The 21,545-nt window shown below is 40.1% G+C and overlaps 2 protein-coding genes across 14 annotated transcripts in view; both read right to left on the bottom strand.

Moving 5' to 3' along the window:
• Vps33a (VPS33A core subunit of CORVET and HOPS complexes) overlaps positions 1-5,113 on the bottom strand; it is a 32,090-nt gene extending 26,977 nt beyond the window's left edge. The window contains exons 1-4 of the mRNA XM_026402975.2: positions 4,957-5,113; positions 2,939-3,004; positions 2,389-2,516; positions 1,185-1,371 (exon numbers count right to left, since the gene is read on the bottom strand). Coding sequence (XP_026258760.1) covers positions 1,185-1,371; positions 2,389-2,516; positions 2,939-3,004; positions 4,957-5,058 — 483 coding nt within the window. The 5' untranslated portion in view covers positions 5,059-5,113. The remainder of the gene's footprint in view (positions 1-1,184; positions 1,372-2,388; positions 2,517-2,938; positions 3,005-4,956) is intronic.
• A 2,281-nt stretch (positions 5,114-7,394) lies between these two features.
• Clip1 (CAP-Gly domain containing linker protein 1) overlaps positions 7,395-21,545 on the bottom strand; it is a 113,546-nt gene continuing 99,395 nt past the window's right edge. For 9 of the 13 annotated variants that reach the window (XM_077796093.1, XM_077796092.1, XM_077796098.1 and 6 more), the window contains 5 exons: positions 20,180-20,232; positions 12,528-12,645; positions 12,299-12,449; positions 11,759-11,808; positions 10,241-11,103 (listed from right to left, as the gene is read on the bottom strand). In XM_077796093.1, the coding sequence (XP_077652219.1) occupies positions 11,023-11,103; positions 11,759-11,808; positions 12,299-12,449; positions 12,528-12,645; positions 20,180-20,232 (453 nt within the window). In that variant the 3' untranslated portion in view covers positions 10,241-11,022. Of the gene's footprint in view, positions 9,074-9,403; positions 9,529-10,238; positions 11,104-11,758; positions 11,809-12,298; positions 12,450-12,527; positions 12,646-20,179; positions 20,233-21,545 lie in introns of those variants that run through there. The other 4 variants (XM_077796104.1, XM_077796102.1, XM_077796103.1 and 1 more) reach the window with 4 other exon arrangements.

Here is a 21,545-nt window from a genome sequence, read left to right as displayed (position 1 = left end):
AGTAAAACCACAACGAAAACCACTCATACCCAGTTGGAAAAGACGAACAATGACAGTGTCAGGGAGAAGGTGCAGCAGCTGCTAGTGGGAATATGAAATGGCAGCACTACTAGGCAAGAGTTTGGAATTTCTCAAAGTGTTAAACACAGTTGCCATATGACCAGAATAGATCATCTCCAGAACAGGCCAATCCATACAGATAAAATACATTAGTGGTTTCCAGTGGCTGAAGGAAGGAATGATAGAGAATGACTGCTAATGGGTGTGGGATGTCTTTTGCAGATGATTAAAATGTTCCAAAATTAGAGTGTAGTGATAGTTGCAAAACTCTAAACTGCATCTTTTAAAGGGATGAATTTTATGGTATGTAAATTATAATAAGTAAATCTATTAAAATTTTAATTATTTATAATGAGAATGTTAACTACATCATCATCATTATTATTACTTTGGAACTGGGGATTGAAGCCAGGGGCACTAAGCCACATTCCGAGCCCTTTTTATTTTGAGACAGGGTCTCATTAAGTTGCTTGGGGCCTCACTGCATTACTGAGCCTGGACTTGAACTTGTGTTCCTCCTGTCTCAGTATCCCAAATAAAGTAGCTGGGATTTACAGGAATGACCCACTACACCAAGCAGAAAATGTTTACATTATAAAAAGCATTATAACAAGATTAAAAGACCCACAGACTAGGAGAATATACTTGCAGCTTTTATAAACCACAATAATGAGTATACAGAATATAAAAAGGACTCCTAAAAAAATAAGCAATGAGCCAAGAAAATGAAAAAGCAATTTGCCAAAGAAAAGATCTTGAACAGGGGCTGGGATTGTGGCTCAGCGGTAGAGTGCTCGCCTAGCACATGCGAGGCTCTGGGTTCCATCCTCAGCACCACATAAAAATAAATAAGTAAAATAAAGGTATTGTGTCCAGCTACAACTAAAAAAACTAAATATTAAAAATAAAAAGAGTGGATGGAACCCCTTAAGGGGGTCTTTCCCAAATATCTTTTAAAAAAAAAAAGAAAAAGAAAAAGAAAAGATCTTAAATATCAATAAACATGCAACAAGCCTCAGCTTCACACTAATCATGGAGTGCAAATTAAAACTGTCTTGTGGCACTTGCATGCTCATAAATTTGGCAAAAATTCAAGTCTGATGTCAGGGAAAGCCCAAACTTACTTTGAATGCACCCTCTGATTCCATGGACAAGAGATCTCCATCAAATGGAATGAGATCTAAACTGTACTCCTCTCTGTGGATAAAGGATCCCAAAACACCAAGGTCCTTCAACCGCTGTTCACACAGCAAGCTACGGCGGGGCACAAACAAAATGTGGAAATCTCTCACTGGGCCACGTCTGTCTTCACTGCAAAGGAAATAACATCTATTAGCTTATGAGCTCTTAGGGTCAGAGACTATATTGCTTATTTTGACCCCTTTGCCTGGCACAACATGGGCAGTAAATAAACACTGGTTAGATAAATGTAAGAATACTAACTCACAGATCCAAATTGTTCAGAGTTTTATGTTTTCTCTTTTTCAACTCCCAAACAGGAAAGCAGCATTGAATCACAGCTATTACTTTGTGGTATATTTTCTAGAATTCTTTTAAATCATTTATGGGGCATCAAAGCTCTCAGGTTTATTAAAACAGGATATCTATACCTTACTAAAAACAAATGGTTCTTTAACAAAACCAGTGCAACAACAGTCTGATATTAAGATGAGATATCACTCTTGATTCCCACCTTCTATTCTCCTTGACAACGGACTTCCAAAAATAGCACATATGCTTTTAAGATTTTAGGGGCTGCAGCCATCAATTGTTCCACAGAGTGCAGACTATGCAAGATGACTTCCTCTATAGACTGGATCCATGTTAAATTTTAATCAGCTCTTATTTTGCTTATGAAATTCAACCACATTACATTCAGTATATTGGAAAATTTTAACCATTAGACTTCCATGCCTGTTCTAGTTTTCCAAAAGACCACCTTCTAGTGCACTGGCAAAGGTGGGGGTTTGTAATGACAAGGAGCTCAGTACATTAAAACCATTGTAAAGGGCTAGGGTTGTGGCTTAGTGGCAGAGTGCTTGCCTTGCACATGTGAGGCACTGGGTTCGACCCTCAGTACCACATAAAAATAAACAAAATAAAGATACTGTGTCCATGTATAACTAACTAAAAAATATTAAAACAAACAAAAACATTGTAAAGGGCTGGGGTTGTGGTTCAGTGGTAGAGAGCTCACTTAGCATGTGAAGCATTGGATTTGATCCTCAGTACCACATTAAAAAAATAAATTAAATAAAGCTATTTTTTAAAAAAGAAAAGTATTTTAAGGACCAAACCTCTTTTGACCAAACAAAAGCTCTGAGATACCTGAGCACATTTTCAGCGATTATATCCATCAATTCTAGCCTGGGTCTGACAAAAAATATAATATTCTTGACATCTGCTGCTGGCAAACGACTTCCTTTAAGTGTAAACATTTTTTCCACTTCATGTTCCTAGGAAAACACATACACAAAAGGTTAACACAATCCCTGAAATTTATCTATCATTTCCAGACTCAGAAATCATATATAAATCATAATATAATGCATGGTAATGATTTACTATCAAAATTTAGGTCCCCCACAGCCAAATACATAAAGGACGAAGTTTCAGTATGAAGCCACACTCTATTATCAGCATTCAAATGACTAACACAACAAACTATTGAAAACACCAAGTAATGGTTACCTTATATCATGCACAGAGCATTGCACACAAAATGTTAACCATACTAACCAAAATGTTAGTATATCAGTGTTTATAGATCCAATTGTTTGCAAGCCAGTCACTCATGAGGAAATGTAAAATCATATGTGTTATTATTGCTAAAATTCAGAATTATTAATCCAATAATAAAACCCATTAGCTCATTTACCTTCAGTAGTGAATACTGTGCAATCAGGCCAAAGGGTCCTGTTAGGTACTCATCCCAAACTATTGCCTGAAATGGAGAGAAATTGTCTCTTTATTACAGATAATCTCAATTTCAACAATATCAACAGAAAATAGCAGTCATATACATATACTTGAGAGTTAAAATTTTTAATTGGATCACCAAATATGGTAGCACATGCCTGTAATCCCATCTCTGGAGGCTAAAGCAGGAGGATTGCAAGTTCAAAGCTAGCCTGGGCTACTTTGTGAGAAATTTTCTAAAAATTATTATTATTTTTTCTGGTACTGATGAGTGAACCCAGGGATGCTTAACCACTGAACCCTTTTTTTTTAAAAATTTAATATTTATTTTTTAGTTTTCGGCAGACACAACATCTTTGTTTGTATGTGGTGCTGAGGATATGAGGATGGAACCCGGGCCGCACGCATGCCAGGCGAGCGCGCTACCGCTTGAGCCACATCTCCAGCCCCACTGAACCCTTTTTTAATTTTGAGGTAGGGTCTCACTAAGTTGCTTAGGGCTTCTCTAAATTGTTGAGACTGGTTTTGAACTTGTGATCCTCCTGCCTCAGCCTCCCGAGTTGCTAGGATTACAGGCGTGTGCCACTACACCCAGCTAAAAAATTAAAAATTTTAAAAAGGCCAAGAACACAGCTCAATGGTAGAGCACTTGCACAGAATATGGGAGGCCCTGGGTTCAACCCCGAGTACGTAAAATAAAAAATTTAATTGGCTCTGATCACATTCATAGCCTAACAATCTAAATGAAAATGGCATATGATGCTAGTGTAGGTCACAGAGAAATTAAAGAGCTAATTACTGTCCTCAACAGAAAGAAGGAGCTATAGAACCTTTATATCTAAATTGTGGTTTTATTAAATTGAACTATACAGAAATCCCAATTATACAGACCTAAAACCTATGATATAAGCATTACAAATCTTATTTGGGCAGAAGAGGAAAATTTTAAAAGTTTAGGAGTTTAAGTAACTATCCAAGGCCATATAAGCAACTTGGATACCTATAGCACAAAGAAGTCAAGACTGCAACCTAGGACTTTTTGACACCATAAGTCATTGTTCTGGGACCCATGTGAGTATTTCTACCACTAAACTCCAGCTTCATTTCTTTCTTTTTTAATTTAAGTTTTTATTTACATAATTGTACATTGTCTACTTGTAAGAAATATGACAATCACTGTTCACTTTGCCTGTTTTCCTCTGGTAGTAACAAGTAACTTTATGCAAAACTATAGTATAATATTACATTTCAGTATACTGTCATTGACACAATCTACGATCAGATTCAGATTCCAGCATCATCTGCTGAATTTAAACAAGGGCCCTGTGATTCAGCCCGCTTTCTTCTCTCAAGGGCTGCCAGCCAGCACTCTACCTCTTAGAGTTCTATTCTCTCCAACACTGGTTTCTGAGCTTCCTCCGTTCTAAGGAAAGAGTGGTTACTCAAGGAAATGGACAAATGCTAAGGGGAGAACAGGACGGATCAGGACAATGTTTATGGTCTACAGTGTCTGACTCCCTTCTGAGGTGAGTGCTCAGAAGGAGAGAAAAATCCTATTTTAAGAAAGCAAAGTTAAAATGACATCATCTCTCATGATGGGTTCGAGCAGGTTGCAAGGCGTCGGTGCTTCAGAGACTTGCGAAGGTACTATCTGAACTGACACTTGCGGTCGCTGAAACGAGTGGACACTGAGCCATTGCACCCCGAGCCCAACTTCAAGCGCTCTCCAGGCGCTGGGCTGCCTATCACGGCGGCTTATCCTGCGGTCACGGGACCACGCCATCTCCGGGTTGGGTGCCCAGGCCCTCCCAGCCTCGTCGTTGCCGCCTGCACCTGGACGCAGGAAGAGGGCCCAAAGTTCGCCCCCTTGGAAGACGCAGGGGACCTCGTACACCTCGAGCTTAGGAGGTCGGGGACCGGACAAAGCCGGGCCAGCCACGGGAGGAGATGGAGGTGTCGCAGCCTCCGGCTCCTCACCTTGCTTCCCGCGCACTTGTCCAGGAACTCGCGCAGCTCGCGACGCACCGCCTCGCGCAGCACGTTCAGGTTCACTCGTCCGTAGGACAGGTGCGCCGCCATCTTGCCCCCTCCCCTTTCCCTCAGGCCCACCGCGTCCACAGTTCTCCACCCCCGGCCCGCGGTCACGTGGCCGTACGTGCATGTGATCAGAGCCGCTGACGCAGGCCAAACCCGGAAGCCGGAGTCGGCCGGATGCGCTTCCTCCAGTAGGGTCCTAAAGTCCAACTCCTTCCTTTCCCTCTCCGCTTCTTCGGACCCTACCTGGGTCCTGGAGTCGTCCGGCCTTGAAAAGGGACGTTGGAAGTTTGGAAATTGATCTCATTTGACTCTTTTAAAAATCGCCACCAAGAATACTTGCTCAGTAATGGTAATTTGAAGCTAAATTTGTATGCAAATCTTTTTAAATTATAAAAATCCGAAGGTCTGCCGGGCAAAGTGGACCACGGTTATAATCCCAGCTTGGTCTCACTGGTGGACTAATAGGCAACATGGTATTTCACAGGAATACTGTCAAAACCCGACTGACTTAACAGCAAAATCCCTGAGTTGTGAAGACGAAAGAGGATGTAAATTACATCTTGTAACCTGCGTAAAAGGATGAGCTCGGTGCCTTAAACTTAACTGCTCAATATATTATTAAGATATGTTCCTTTCCATACTTTGGGGCAGATACGGGTCATTTTGAGGTAGGATGGAAAATAAAAGGTAGTGAGCTGGGGACTTAGCTCAGTGGGAGAGCACTTGCCTAGCATGCATGAAGCCCTAGGTTCAGTCCTCAGTACCCCCCCCCCACACACACACACAAATAAAAATTTAAAAAGTAGAAAGGAAACAAAGAAAACAACTAAGGTCCTAAAGTTCCTCATAAGTTCCTCATGCCATTTCTCCCCAGGCCAGTTTTCTCTTTAACTGAGAATGTCTCATCTTAACGCCTGTGATAATGTTGAGCTCAGCAGGCCATGTCATGAGCTATTTAAAAATGAGGGTACAGTTTACTCTAAGCAGTAAAATGTCCAGGCATTCATGACTGTAACTGAGGAGAACCAGTATGGTAAACTGTCCCCCTAAGCAGTATCAGGATGCCAGAAGATTAATAATAGGTACTTTATTTCCCCATACATACTACTTGTGTTAAAAGATTGTGTGTATGTATAAATATATACCTATGTAAGAGTGAGAAGCACAGTGAGAGTGTGCCTTTTAATCACCTAAGGTCAATATCAAAGTTGAGAACTATTATTGTAGATTATTTAGGTAAGAGTAATGCTTTTCCTCAAGTAGTGTTTTGGAAATAGCTATTTGTTGATAACTGTTCATAAACTGGATGTTCAAAAAACTAGCAGTTGGTTCAGTAATCAGTTTTGTAAATACCCAAGCAACGTTTGAGTTTCTTTCTAAAACCCATCATGGATTAATAAAAATGGTACTATATGGTGCTAATGATGCCACTTATATTTTTGGCAGATAATACAATGTGATACAGCAGTGGGTAAAACCACAGATAATTACTTTTTGCCAAGTGAGTCACAAAACACTCGAAGAAAGGCATACCAGTTTATTTTTTTTCTTTTTTGGTACAGAGGATTAAACTCAGGGGTGCTGTACCAAGGAGTTACATCCCCAGCTCTTTTTTGTATTTTTTGATAAAATCTGAGTTGAGGAGGCTGGCCTTGAACTTGCAATCCTCCTACCTCAGTTCCCCTAGTAGATGGAATTATAGGCACCAGCCACTGTGCCTGGCCCAATTTATTTTTTTAAGGAAAAAAAAAATTGTTTCTCATGTTGTGAGGTGAACAGCCTCAATTGGTGGAGTAGCCATTTCATGAATTCACTCTAGGGTCCAGGATTCTGGCACGTGATTCCACAATCCTTTAAGACATTATCCTTGGTAGAATTGGAGAGAAGTCATTTCAGTTTCCAATCTTTGTACTCTCTCCTCAATTCTTAGAATCCACAATGTAATCTGAAGGCAAAACAATTTTCTGAGCAACACTGGAGAACAGCATTTTATAGATCAAGGCCTACAAATGCCTCATATCTTTCCACTTTTAAAAATCCTCAGATTCAGTTAATATTCACAAGCACTCAGGACTCAGTCTCCAGATACAGTCAACCTCAGAAAGCTGCAGCTGGTATTTTCTTAGCAGCATCCAACACTGCCCTTGGTGCTTCCAGGGCCAATTTCTTAACTGGTGTTTAGCAACAAGACTATAGTAGAAATTGCTGTTTGGGGGGTAGGCATGTAGGCTGGTGGTAAAGTGCATGTGAAACATGCATAAGGCCCTGGGTTCCATCCCCAGGACAGAGAGGATGGAAGGAAGGAAATCGCTCTTAGGATCTATAGGGCTTTTTCATTTGAAGAAAAACCATATGACAAATGTGAGAATAATGTGAAATTACTAACACCGGCCAAAAAAAGAATTTATTAAAGAAGATACAGAACACTTGTATGCTCAAATTTTAATACTGCTTTACATGTTTTCTTTTTGTGAAACAATTCCTATTATATTAACCAAAAATTTCCACTGGTAACATATTTAATATTCACTTGTCAAACACAATTGATAATCTTAGGGGAAAATACATCAAAGGCATATATACAATAATAGAATTTCTTATTATACATGTAGCATGGAAGATACATTTTATTACATTTTACATATTCTAGAAGACATTCAAATGAAGATAAATAGATTCAGACTGGTTGATAAACTATTCTGGAGGTTGAGGTCCTTCACTTTATTATTTTGTGATAAGAAAATTCAAAATTATTAATGTTGAATTTCTCATCGTACATTCATCTAAGAACAGTTAAAAATCTTGTAAAGGAAGACTGTAGATTGGTTAATTTAGGCATTTTACAGTGGCTTGATAATTCACTGCTGGGGATATTTGCTAGAGAAGAAAAAATAATTACAAGAAATTCTTCCATCTATTTAGATCTGGTAAAGAACCAAAATGGAAACAGAAGATAAAATAACTGTGAAGCTGCAAGATGCTATTTTTGGCCTAGTCTGTTACATCCTGATGATTTTACAAGTGTTTTATTTTTCATAAAGGTAAAAATCTGAACAGAAAAACATTGTGTTTTTCCCCAAAATATAGATTTTCTTGAAAAATATATACATATGATATATATATATATATATATATATATAAGCAAAAAATTATGTAAAACCAAGAAAGAAAACACCACAGTTGAGTAAGTGGATGCAGCATATAGATTATAAAATGTCCCCACAGCAGTTTGGGGGCTTTCCCCTCCTTCTACCTGTTTCATGATTTATAATCACACCCAGTATTGTCCAGCCTACAAAAAAGGCACTACTGACAACAGGTAGTGCAAAGAGCTCAGATATTATAAAATACTTTAAATTTAGAGTAAATGAAAATGCAAAATGGTACATCTTTTGCAACTCATTCCAGTGTCAATGCTTAACCAAAAAAACCCCCCAAAAACCAAAAACCTAAATATACAAATGCAGCCCAGAAATATTTAGTGCAAATATGAAGAGTAACAGCATAATTTAAAGTTTCTTAAATAAGGTAAGGGAAGGGCTTGTTCTAGAGGTCTCTGTAGAACAATAAATGTAATGGCATCTGGTGCAGTCTTAAAACTGAAAAATCAGGAAAACAAAATTAGAGGTGAACTCTCACCTACTAATATTTATTATTCTAACTTATAAGGGGAGACTAAAAGATGATTTGTTGAAGACCAAAATATTTTCTTAGATTTCTTGACAGGGGGTCAAAAATAACATGAGTTCTCCTGAAGTCTGCGCACGCAGTGCTGGTGTTCAGTTGCTGAGATGCGAGTGCCTCTGAGGGCCCGTGGTGCACGCCACCGCATCAGAAGGTCTCGTCATCGTTGCAGTTGGTCGCCCAGTGCCCAAACATCTCACAGATCTCACAGTAAGGCCGCTCCTCACTCCGACTGCCATGATGTGTGGAATGGGGTGGGTCCTCGGACATCTGTGCCTGGGTGGGACAGTCCTCTGTGTCATGGAGATCAAAGCAGTCACAGATATCACAGAAGAGGCGGGGCTTTTTCTTGGTCTGTTTCTCCTGGTCATCGCTACAAATGTCAACGTATAAAATCAGAGATTTTATCATAAGAAATTCAAGAGAAAACATCTCATGTAAAGAATTTTAAAAATAAGTAAGAACTAATTATGGCCAACTCTGAGCCTTCAGATAAAGTAATACATTCCATATTTTAAAAATGCCAAATCAGACCATTTGTAACCTCTCTTTGCCGGATTTATGGCAACCCATTTATGGCAAAGTAACTGCAGAGCAACTGTACCTTTCTGGTTGTTTGACAACCCCCTGAAGAGCTGAACTTTAAAAACACATTTATCCTGATGCCCTGAGGTTCTAGTCAGTATGGCTCACTACGAAATACCTGTCATACGTGTTCAGGTCGTCCCCATTGCCATTAAGAGCTGCTTCTGACATCATCTCCACCTTCATTTTGAGGTCTTGATTCTTTCTTTGAAGGTCCACTATTACTGAATTTAGGAAGTCAATCTGATTTGTCAAAAAAGAAAAGAAACAGTGAGGTGGGTAACATGTCTAACGTGCACAAGCTGCAGTACCAAGAAGTATGCAGATGTCACATAAGGGGCCACAGTGCCTGTCACTGGACCCATGTTGTTCAAGCCCCCCAGGAACAGAAGTAATGAGATTCTTTGACAAATAGCTGAATTTAAATGAGGCCATATGGCTAGGTGGTAGGGCTAAGGTGGTTTCCTTTTTCTCCTTTCTATCTCTCAACACTCTTCAAATGTTACTGAGTATTTTATATTGAAAAATACTTTAAATCAAGTCTCATTGAATATTTCCCATTGTGAATGCATAAGCTTTACTTGTCATTGAGGCAAATAAAATTATACTTAAATAGCTAAATCTGAGGGTTGTGGAATGCTACTGATTGATTTTTCCATAGGGGAAAAAATACAAACTTGCATCATTCAAAAGCATAATCTTAGATTTGTAGATACATGGGCATGAGTTTTAATTTTTCCTTCTACTACACAAATATATATATATACACAGATTTTACAAAACACATAAAGTTCTTTCATTAAATTCTAGAACCCATTCGGGATTGTTCTGGAAGACTTATATGGATTTTCTCTCTTTTTTTTTTTTTTTTAATATTTATTGTTTAGTTTCCGGCAGATACAACATCTTTTGTTTTTGTGTGTGGTGCTGAGGATCGAACCCGGGTCGCACACATGCCAGGCGAGGGCGCTACCGCTTGAGCCACATCCCCAGCCCCTGGATTTTCTCTTAAGACAGCCATTAACCATTGATAATGACGGTAGGGAACATGGAGGGCTGTGAAGGGGACAGCAAGGCTCCCTTCCTACTGAGGAGAGATAGGCACATGCTAACACAGCAATGTTTGGGAACCACATACTAGAAGGGGACATATGCTGAGGGTCCCTGAGCGGCAAAGACAAGATGACCACCAGAAGGAAACTCTCATCCTAACTCTTCCGTTCAAGCCAAGAGCAATTTAAAACCCAAAGGGTTCTTCAAATAGTGAAAGGTATCCTTTCTCTAAATTGAAAAGATCCCAGTTTATAATATTAAAAATATGTACACACACATACACACACGCACACATTTTGTGGGGTTTTTTTGTTTTGTTTTGTTTTGTTTTTTATCAGGGATGGGACCCAGGGACACTTAACCTCTGAGCCACATCCCCAGCCCTTTTTATTTTTTGAGACAGAGCCTTGTTAAATTGCTGAGGCTAACTTTAAACTTGCAATCCTCCTCCTCAGCCTCTGGATTACGGTTTGTAACACCGCACCCAACTACTTTGAAGAAATATTTGGTCTTATTCTCCTGCTGGGAGGGTTATGAGCAATCAGCCCGGTCTTTCTCAGCATTTTATTCCAGCTTCAGCAAGGCCACCTTAGAAAGCGGATGTGCTGAGTCTATTTTTCATTTCTCAAAGTGCATTTTCTAAGTCATTTCCATTAGGACCTCCATGTCAGGAAGAAGAAAAAGCTACAGACTAGACATAAGTATAGTGGGAAACCACACACACACAGGCACACACAAATTAGGAAACAGAAAACAAACCATTTGCTGATGGGAAAAGTGTTGTCAGCAGCAGCAGAAACGAATGGAAGCAGAAAGAAAAGAGGGAGGAGAAAACAGTGTTAATTATGTGCCACTCCTATGACATACACTAAGCAGACAGTGCTAACCCAGGGTGAATTAGTCTAAGTCTGATAGCTGTCCAACATAATTCCTTATAGCATCATTTATGGTAACGGACCTAAAGGGTCAGAGACATCCAAAATGTCATGTCATGTCAACTGCGCCACAACCCTAGTCCTCATTTTTAAATACAAATTGGGGGTTTTGTTTTAGTATTCACTTGTATATGCATTTTGTTGTTGTTGGAGATGGAGTCCTGCTATTTTTCTCAGGCTACTCTCAAACTCCTGGGCTTATGCAGTCTCCCACATCAGCCTCTGATTAATTGGGACTACAAGTGCTTGACACTGTGTCCAGCTATACATTTTTATAAAGCTCTGCAAAGGTGAGACACTAGGAATAGTAACCACCTGTTTAGGGATTTGGGAATTGAACAGAAGAGAGGGTTTGGAGGAAGACTTTTTACTATGCACATTTTAGAACTGTTAACTGTTTGGAACACAGGAACACAATACCTATTCAAAAGATTAAATGATTCTGAAAAGGACGAAGATGACAGAGCAGTGAAGAAGAATGTTACCTGACTCTCCTGGGCTCTCTCGTCCTCTTCTGCCTGAGTGTCAGTATTACCTTGTATTGTGAAAAACAAAAAACAAGCAGAGGCTGGTTAAGAAAAACCATTACAATCTTTTCCCCTGATACTTATGTAGTGAAGAGCCAGGGTAGAAGACTCATTTCCACGTGGACTTCCCCATGCACCTCAGAGAACACAGAGCAAGTTCCCAGTCCCTCAGCACTGACTGGCCCTCCCTCCCACTTCCAGGGTTCTCTCCCAGACTGGCCACTACTGGGTGGGAATGTATGTCACCTCCACTGTCCATTGTCCTCCAAAGGAACCAGCCCTGCCCTTTACTGCCATGTACTTTCAGACCCTGTGGTTGCCCTGTCTTAAGTGTGTGACAGCACTCACAGATTACAGGAAGGCCCAGGAGCAGCAATGCCAGGCATCCTGGTGTGTGGGGGGCCAGGTGTGACTGGCTTCCTTCCATTAGAGAAGAAGACCAGGGACAGGCAGCGGGGGCAGCAGGGGAGGAGGAGCGCCAAGAAGGTGGTGTGTTACCTGAGGAGCTGCCGAGCTGCCTCTTGTTTTCTTTGAGTTGAAGCTCCAAGTTCTTTACCTTGAGCTCGAGCTTCACCTTATCAGACTCTAGAGTCTGAACAACCGAATGCAGGGACTTGGCAGAAGCGTTTTCTCCCCTGAGCACTGTGACCTGCAACACAGTGATTGAGCTGAGGCTGGGAGGTGGACAGGCGGGGGCAGACGCAGGAGGACCCCCGGGGTGCCCTACCTCATTCCTCAGCTTTTCCAGTTCTGCATCCTTCTCTGTGAGTAAAGCACTAGTAATACTGATGGATTTCTGTAAGGAAGCTTTCTCTTCATCTGTCTCTTTTATGTACTTGGATTCTCTAAAAGACCAAAGGGTTAAAGAAGTTCCAGAAATCAACCAAGAGTCATCAGCATACAGTTTTAGAGCAAGCACGCAAATAACTTTAGTAGATGTAAAAAAAATAATAATATATATAAGGCTATTTATGCTTGCAAAATTTGAAATTTTACTTACTGTGAGGGGAGAAAAAGTTTACCTATGTATAGACATGCCAGAATCTGCATATCACTGTATCCATTTGAACTTAAAAAGACAAATTAATAAATTTGGAAGATGTAGAATTTAAAAAAAAATTGTTGCACTCCCCCACCCCCCAAAATTATACCAAAATAGAACCCCCAAGTTGATTTTTGTTACTTCTGGAATCAATTATTACCAAGCAATGACAACTAAAATACATACATGCAAAGCAGTTATACAGATGTCATGCAGAGCAGTTTTATGCTGGAAGTATCAGTTGGTTCTCACTAATTTCAGTAACTTCTTAGCAAGTTCCAAGAGTGTATTTTTAAGGTCATGTGGGCCAAAACAGCAGTAAGATTATCACTATTCAAACTGCAAGATCATGACTTTTCAACCACAGAATCTGAAGAGAACACTGAGTTGCTCATAGAAATTAAATCGCACTTAAAGGCTAGAGCAGAAAACACCAGGAGAGTTTTCCAGGGACAGAATGGAGGCGTGGGGATTCTGAAGGGGAGAGTCAGAGCAAGGCAGAGGGCAGGGCAGGCCTTAGTGAGAGGGAAGCATGGACCTGAGGATCCAGGCAGTGAGCAGAGAAGGGGGAAGAGGATGGGGAAGGTTAGGGCAAGACACAGAGTTGTGCTGAGGGGCCGGTGTGTGAGTGAGTCTTCGTTGTAAAAACTGCATGTGTGCAAAAGTGCTGAGGTCGTAAAAGACAGAGAGTCAGTGAGGGACCATCACTGGATTGGAGAAGCCTGAGGAGACAGGACACCTAAATGCAGTGGGGTTTCCTAGCCTGGAGCCTGAAAAAAAGACTGACAGCCTGGGAGGGTGGGGACTTGGCTCAGTGGAAGTGCACTTGCCTAGCAAGGCCAGACCCTGGCTTCAACCCCCAGCGGTGCAGAGGGAAAAAAAAGGGAAAGATGAATGAAGTGGAGAGGCTAGATAACAGTCCTATACCTTGTTAATTTCTTGGTTTTGATACATGTGTCACAGCTATGTAAAATGTTCACATGTGGCATCTGGGAGAGGGCATGGGGAATTGGCTACACTACCTTTTTGTAGCTCTTCCACAAACCTAAAATTAGTTTAAAATGAAAAGTTCTAAAAAAAAATCACATGCAATGTGAAACCTGAGAGAAAGACCTTGTTTTACAAAAGTATTTTAGGGAAAACAAAACTGAGAGATGTCCCAGGCAAGCCCTAGGGCTACACAGCCTGTCATCAGAGAGAAAAAACTTAACTTTCACAACAAGACCACAGCTCCCCTCTGTCAGAAGCAGCTGGGTAAGTGCAGAGTATGTGATGGTTCAGTCTGATTCTGAACCAGCTGGAGGAGCAGGGAATAGAGGCCCAGGTTAGAAATGGCAGAATGTATGTCTGGTTAGTGAGACCCAAGATATCCGGCACACGAATCACAGAATTCTCATGGTTTATGTCAAATTGAATTCTACATAACAATGAAAATATAAGTGTTTTATTTATCTTCTTGTGTGGCTTACACTTACACTTCAGAATGATAAGTAGTAAGAAAAGAATCTGAGACTTACGGAAGTTTCTTGAATTAAAAACAATGGAAAGAGGTCAGTATTGACATACTGTTAGTTACTGAGTAATAACTTGCTGGCAAATGGGTCTTGTTTAGGTTTAAACAAAACAACTTAAATGGAAAGAATGTGCAGGCACTTTTTGCTATGTAAAGTATGTGATGTCACCCAAAGACTATTAAATCATGATATCCTTAACCCATTTTTGCCCCATGGTCCCAGACATAGAACCTACAAAAATTTAAATATAGTATATAATATATAACTACATAACAAATATATTATACAAATTAATTACATAATTATATTAATGCTAATATAATGTATATAAATTCTCGATTATTATTTTCCACCTATTTTAATATACCTCTGCCAACTTCACTGAGATATTTGCAGAATTGAAAACATGGGAGTTAATGAGCTGAGTTTCTATGAAACTTATTTGGAAGTTTATTCTACTATAAAAATGATTTCCAGAGCTCAATATCAGGATTGGGGATTGCCAAGGACAGACCCTCCTATACTCAGCTCTGATTGGTCAGGATCCCATGGACTCAGCCTTGGAGAGGGATAAATGCCACCAGCTGGCAGGAGAGAAAGGGACAGGTGTCCTTCTCTGTGCTCACTGTCATGTATACACACAACCTCTCCACAGGTTGTTTTCTACATGGGCCATAGGAGCATTTCCTGTATAAGCTACCAGAGGATGCACAGCCAAGAAAGCTCTGCCAAGTGACAGCATAAGCAGCCCATGGCAGCTGGTCTTTGTGCAGCTCTCCATCGCTGGCCTCTAGGCCATAGCTAAGCCCTGTGCCCACCAGGAGCAGCTGAATTAAACCATTTATGCCAACATTACTTACATCTGAGTTGCAAATTGTATTGTGTTTAAGCCATGTTGGCTAGAATGGCTTGGTATTACTAACGCTATCAAGAAGGGAAGATAAACACAATATAAAATAAGGGCTATAGGGGCCAAAAATTTCTCTCCCCCATCCCCCAAGGGAACACATCACTCAGATTCTTTTCTTACTACTTACATAAGAAATAAATTCCAGTAATGAAGCAAATACCTTAAAGTGTTACTGGGCAAGCTTTAAAAATGCAAGATAACAAGAACCAAATATTAGAAACATGAAGAGAAATGCAATACAGTAAGGAGAACTAAATTTGCACTGAAGTCCTGTGCTGAATAGAGATATAAAAAAGAAATGTGTGTGTATATAATATGTATACACTGCTGAGTATATTTTACAAAACAAAAGCAAGACACAGAGGGACAAATGCAGCCAAAGAATATATACAACAATTTGGTTTACTAAAAATATATGAAATTTATTTATTTATTATAACGTGGATAGACTTTCTTTAGTCTTACCATGAAAGACACACAGATATAGCAAAGGAAGCAAGAGTAGGAAAGGGAAAAGAGAGGGGTGAAATGAGCATTGGTAAGTAGCGCAAGCTCGGAGACAGTCAGACAGTTCCAACCCACAGTGAGCTGAATGAGCGGAGGCAGCGCAGAGGGCTGCAGACCTGGGAGCCAGCATCGCCAAGCCAGTTTCCATTCCTGACACACACCTTGCATTCACACCACAGAATGAATTATGGCTTCAAGGGCTGTCAGTGTCTGAGACTCTGGCATCCCTTCTTTGACATTAAAAAGCCTAGAGAAGGGAGGGCAGTGGAGCCAAGTCCCCAGTCTGTGCTGGGCAGCAGCACCACAGAGGAACAGACCCATCCAGTCCTGGCAGTTAGAACAAGTCAAGTTCTACTCTGTGATTGCTTAGATACCTTGGAACGTGTTCTGAAAAAGCTCTACCCAATTTGAAGACTGGCTTTTCAAATGATTACATCTTTAAGCTTAGAGAAAAACCTTGACCACATATTGCTTGCAACTCAATGTTATAGACACCAAAAAACCATAGCAAATACAGAAGGATGCTACTAATTTCTTTGTTTGTTTTTGCAGTGCTGGGGATGGAACCCAGGGCCTCACATATGGTAGGCAAGTGCTCTACCACTAAGCTATACCCCTAGCTCTTTTTATTTTGAGACAGGATCTTGATAAATTGCCCAGGCTGGCCTTGAACTTATGATCCTCCTGCCTTATCCCAGTTGGCTGGGATAATAAGCATGCCTAGTGATGCCTGGCCAGTGCTACTACTGATTTCTTTTCTTTTCTTTTCTTTTTTGGTGCTGGGGATTGAACCCAGGGCCTTGTGCATGCGAGGAAAGCACTCTACCAACAGAGCTATATCCTCAGCCCCGCTACTGATTTCTTAACAATAACTTCTCTCATCCTACAGTCAGAAGTAAGTTCTGCATGTCAATATCAAGACCATTTCAGTGAAGTAATTACGTATTATCTTGACTAGGTATGTTCAATGATCACTTCTAAATTAAATTGTTGACTAAGCACTTGGTTCTTAGATGAGAGAATACATTTCAAATACCTTTATGACTTACACTCTTGGACAAGACTTTTAAACGTACAAAATATCAAGCTCTTTTAAATACTCTAGTCTTGATAAACTTACTTACCCATTACACACTCAGATCCACATACAAATCCTTTACCAAACTGGCATTTATAAGGCATTTGAGGATCTAACTTATTACCTAAAATACATTTACATTCAGATTTTGAAAACAGAAATAACTTTCCATTAAAGTTAATTAACAAACCAAAAAATAAATAAATAAATTCTAAATAAGAGAAAAAAGGGGCTGGGGATGTGGCTCAAGCGGTAGCGCGCTTGCCTGGCATGCGTGCGGCCCGGGTTCGATCCTCAGCACCACATACCAACAAAGATGTTGTGTCAGCCGAAAACTAAAAAATAAATATTAAAAAATTCTCTTTCTCTCTCAAAAAATAAATAAATAAATAAATAAATGTGCTGCCAGCCCCAGCTTAAATAAATAAATAAATATATAAGAGAAAAAAGGTTCTAAATTTTTTCACTTCCAGAAAAAGATTGTCATCTTTATCTACATTTGTTCACCAAAATGAGCAATCGTGCTGGGCACGTGCACGCCTGTAATCCCAGCAGCTCTGGAGGCTGAGGCAGGAGAATCATGAGTTCAAAGCCAGCCTCGGCAAAAGTGAAGCACTAAGCAATTCAGTGAGACCCTGTCTCTAAATAAAATACAAAATGGGGATGTGGCTCAGTGGTTGAGTGCCCTTGAGTTCAATCCCCAGTACCAAAAAAACACGCAAATATTTTCAAGAGACAGTGTCCTAAATACCCAGGACATAAAATGGGAACAGAGATAGTGAAATGAAGAGAGAGAATTCCCTAGTCCCCCAATTTGTCCCTCCTTTTTAAGCCATGAAAAAAGTCACAGGTCTAATCATATTTTGAAAGGCATGTAAATTTAGTTATAGTCACAAAATTAGTAAGGACTAGTGAAGCACAGTGTCTTTTTAAAATATTTTTTTAGTTGACAATGGGCCTTTATTTCTTATTTATTTTTATGTGGTGCTGAGGATCGAACCCAGGGCCACACATGCTAAGCAAGCGCTCGACCCCTGAGCCACAACCTAGCCCAAAGCACAGCATCTTTTAAAATAATAAATAAAAAGGTTTAAGCTACAGGGAGATGAGAACCCAGGCAAAAAGCTGAAGGTCTGAGTCTTAAGCCTGCTTCTGCCACTCGCCAGCCTTGCGTCCCTCACAAGCTGCCTGCCTGTTGGGGCTTTAGTGTCAACATTTTAAAACGCGAGCCTCACATCTCTTTCCCTGGGTTGGTTGGGGATGAGATGAATTTGAGAATCATGAAGTGCTACATAAATGAAGGTGACTGTGTCAGTGCTATGCCAGCCCGGTTTTATATGTTTCTCTGTCAGGAGAGTCACAGGAGCAAGCCCTGGTTATTCTTCACATGTCCTTGGTAACTGCTTACTCAAGATCTTTTAAAGAAACAGAAGCTCATTTCTGCAAAATTAAACACCCTGTGGCCCATGGGGACAATGTAGGGTTGGCACACAGGCACAGTCAGAGGCAGAGACACAGCCAAGTGGCCACTATTCCTTGTTGTCCTGGGGAGCACTAGTCATGGCATACCCATGTGCACTCTAGAGAGTAAACACCACCTTAGTGAAATTTGAAGGAATGAATCTAAGTAGTTTTTTGCGGGGTTTACCAGGAATTGAACTCGGGAGTACTTGACCTCTGAACCATATTCCCCAGCCCTATTTTAAATTTTATTTAGAGACAGGATTTTATTTATTTAAGTAGTTTTTTGCAGGGGTTACCAGGAATTGAACTCGGGGGTACTTGACCACTGAGCCACATTCCCCAGCCCTATTTTGGATCTTATTTAGAGACAAGGTCTCAATGAGTTGCTTAGTGCCTCGAAGTTCCTGAGGCTGGCTTTGAACTCACGATCCTCTGCCTCAGCCTCCCAAGCTGCTGGGATTACAGGGGCACGCTACCATGCCCAGCTCTTCTAAGTGTTTTTTTTTTTTTTTTTTTTTTAAGTTGTAGACAGACACAAAATACCTCTATTTTATTTGTTTGTTTTTATGTGGTGCTGAGGATCAAACCCAGGGCCTCACACATGCAAAACAAATGCGCTACCAATTAAGCTACAACCCCAGCCCCCTAAGTGGTTTTTGTATGTTTGTTCGTTGGTACTAGAGATTGAACCCAGGGGCACTTCACCAGAGTCATGTCCCCAGTCCTATTTTTATATTTTATTTAGAGACAGGGTCTTGCTAAGTTGCTTAGGGGCTTTCTAAGTTGCTGAGGCTGGCTTTGAACTTGTGATCCTCCTGCCTCAGCTTCCCAAGCTGCTGGGATTATAGGTGTGCGCTGCCACACTGGCTCTAAGTGTTTCTTAACTGAAAACAGAAGGAAAGGCCTCTCTGGACCAAGGCCTAATGTCCCATATAGTTTGTGCAATCCAAATATCTTTGTGGGCTAAGTATTAAGTCCTCAATTCCCAAGCATAAGACACACATGTGAGTTGAGAGTGGGACGAGGAAACCCCCTGTCCTGACAAGAAGGAACAAGATACTTCCTAAGAGCATGGAAGAATTCTTGGGCAGGCTACTCTTGAGAAGGTTTGCTTTTATTTTTAGTTTAGTTTTGTTTTTTTAATAAGCAAAAAAATCATGCCACTGTGTAGCCTGCATCTATTCAGTACTCTGCAGCACCCCCCTGGATGGGATGTGGCTCTTGGTGACTGCACACACTACACTCATTTGGTAGAAGGTGAGTCACAGAATCACCCCAGACAAAAATGGCATCTTTAAAAGAATAAAGACCATCAGGATGTATGAGCATCAGGCTTCTGACTGTATTATTTCTGCAGGCCAAGTTCATCCTTACTCATAAGTACCAGAAAAATTATACTAGGTTCCATTTGAATATCATTTAAATATAATGGAAGGAAATTAAATAATAGAGCTAATTTTTATAAAAAAGTAAACAAAACATTTAAACTGGTGTTACCCCCTGTAATTGAAAATCAACATTTTAATATAATTTATATGCAGAGCAATTACTAAATGTAAAATTACAATGTTTTTAGTTACTGAAACTAGGAGGTAATATGAGACATTTGATTTTAGAACACTCTGAATAAATATAACTGAACATGGCTTAAAATTTTAATATCTAAAACTTCTGTAAATGAATTTTCACAAATTATCAATTATCAGTACCAAACTATCACAATGCCATTTTCTGAATATAGAAAGGTACATTTTTTTTCTATTGCAAGTCCACACACACCATGTTCTGAAATTTTCTTTATTAAACACACACACACACACACACACACACGCACACATCCAATAAACATATAAGTAAAGCTTACCTCTTTTTCATTTCTAATAACTGATTATTGAGCACAGATCGTTCTTCTTCCAGCTGGGGGGAAAAAAAAGAAAGAGTTAGTTCAGTTCCCACAGGTCCAGAGAGAGGCCTCTTCTTCACTCTACATGCCACATCCCTGGGCTCCAGGGGAAGAGAAACACTTGGCTCTCCTCACAGGACCTGGAGCCCAGCAAGAAGTCACTGCACATGGGATGCAGTTATTAATCTACAAATCACTGATGACCTGGTGATTCCTTCCTCCTGGACTTCAGATTTAAAAATATTAAACAACAGCACCTTGAACATGGACATCTTAGGCTTTCAATAAGTGTGGCAACAGCTTTAATGAATGACATAGCTCCACTACTAACATCATCATTCTTTTAGTTAAATCAGAGAGGTCCAGTGTCGCTAGCTAGCAGAGGAAAAGGAGCAGGTCCTCTGCTCTCAGTAGGCTTCACCTGACTTGCCTCTCACTTCAACAAACTGTTGGTAAGGGGCTACTTTGTTCTAAGCACTTGACTATACATTTATAAAACAAGGCGGTTCCAGAATCTCCAGCAGTTCTTTCCTTCTTAAATCCTATTATTAAATTATTATTATTATTATATGAACCATAAAAAACCAAGATTCATATAATCTATGGAAGAAGAGAACTGCTCTCAGTATGCACCATGCATCACCATCTTGCCAAATATCAATTTCAACTCACACTGTTAATAAAACAAAAGGGTGAAAAAGCTCTTCTGAGTTGTTTTTAACCCAATGATACCTAAAGGTCATGTGATAGTTTCCAATAGTCCACAATTTAAGTTACTAATTCCTCATACAGTTATAATCACAATTAATTATGTATCAGGTATGTATGTGCTTTGTTATGAGGTCATCATATTTAAAACATTCTCACATGTACATACACATATGGATTGAATATAACTGTACATTCACCATGAAGTCTACAGTCAACATCCAGGCTTTTCACTGTTGTCTCTACTTTCCCCATCCATTAAGATATATGCTTTTGCTGCATGAGTAATTCACAGAAATGCTTAGAGGAAGCAAAAGAGTGGGAGGCGAACTTTAAAAATGAAATGAGAAGCATAACATCTGGAGAGTGGGATGTGGATGAGAAGGGCTTTCACTTTTGCTTTTTATTCAATTTATAGTTCTATGTTAAACATGAAGCCTATTTGAAAAATTATAAGAGGGGCTGGAGAGGCAGCACACATGAGAGGTGCTAGGGTTGAGTCCCCAGCACCAAAAAAGTAGAAGAAATACAAACTGCTAAATATAGCTAGAAGATAAAACACTGTTTTCTATAAAGATCAGTATAATGCTGGGCATGGTGGTGCAGGCCTCCCACTGGG

The sequence above is a fragment of the Urocitellus parryii genome, chromosome 3 (genome assembly GCF_045843805.1).
Source record: "Urocitellus parryii isolate mUroPar1 chromosome 3, mUroPar1.hap1, whole genome shotgun sequence".
Classification (NCBI taxonomy): domain Eukaryota; kingdom Metazoa; phylum Chordata; class Mammalia; order Rodentia; family Sciuridae; genus Urocitellus; species Urocitellus parryii.
This window is presented reverse-complemented; position numbering and strand designations above follow the sequence as displayed.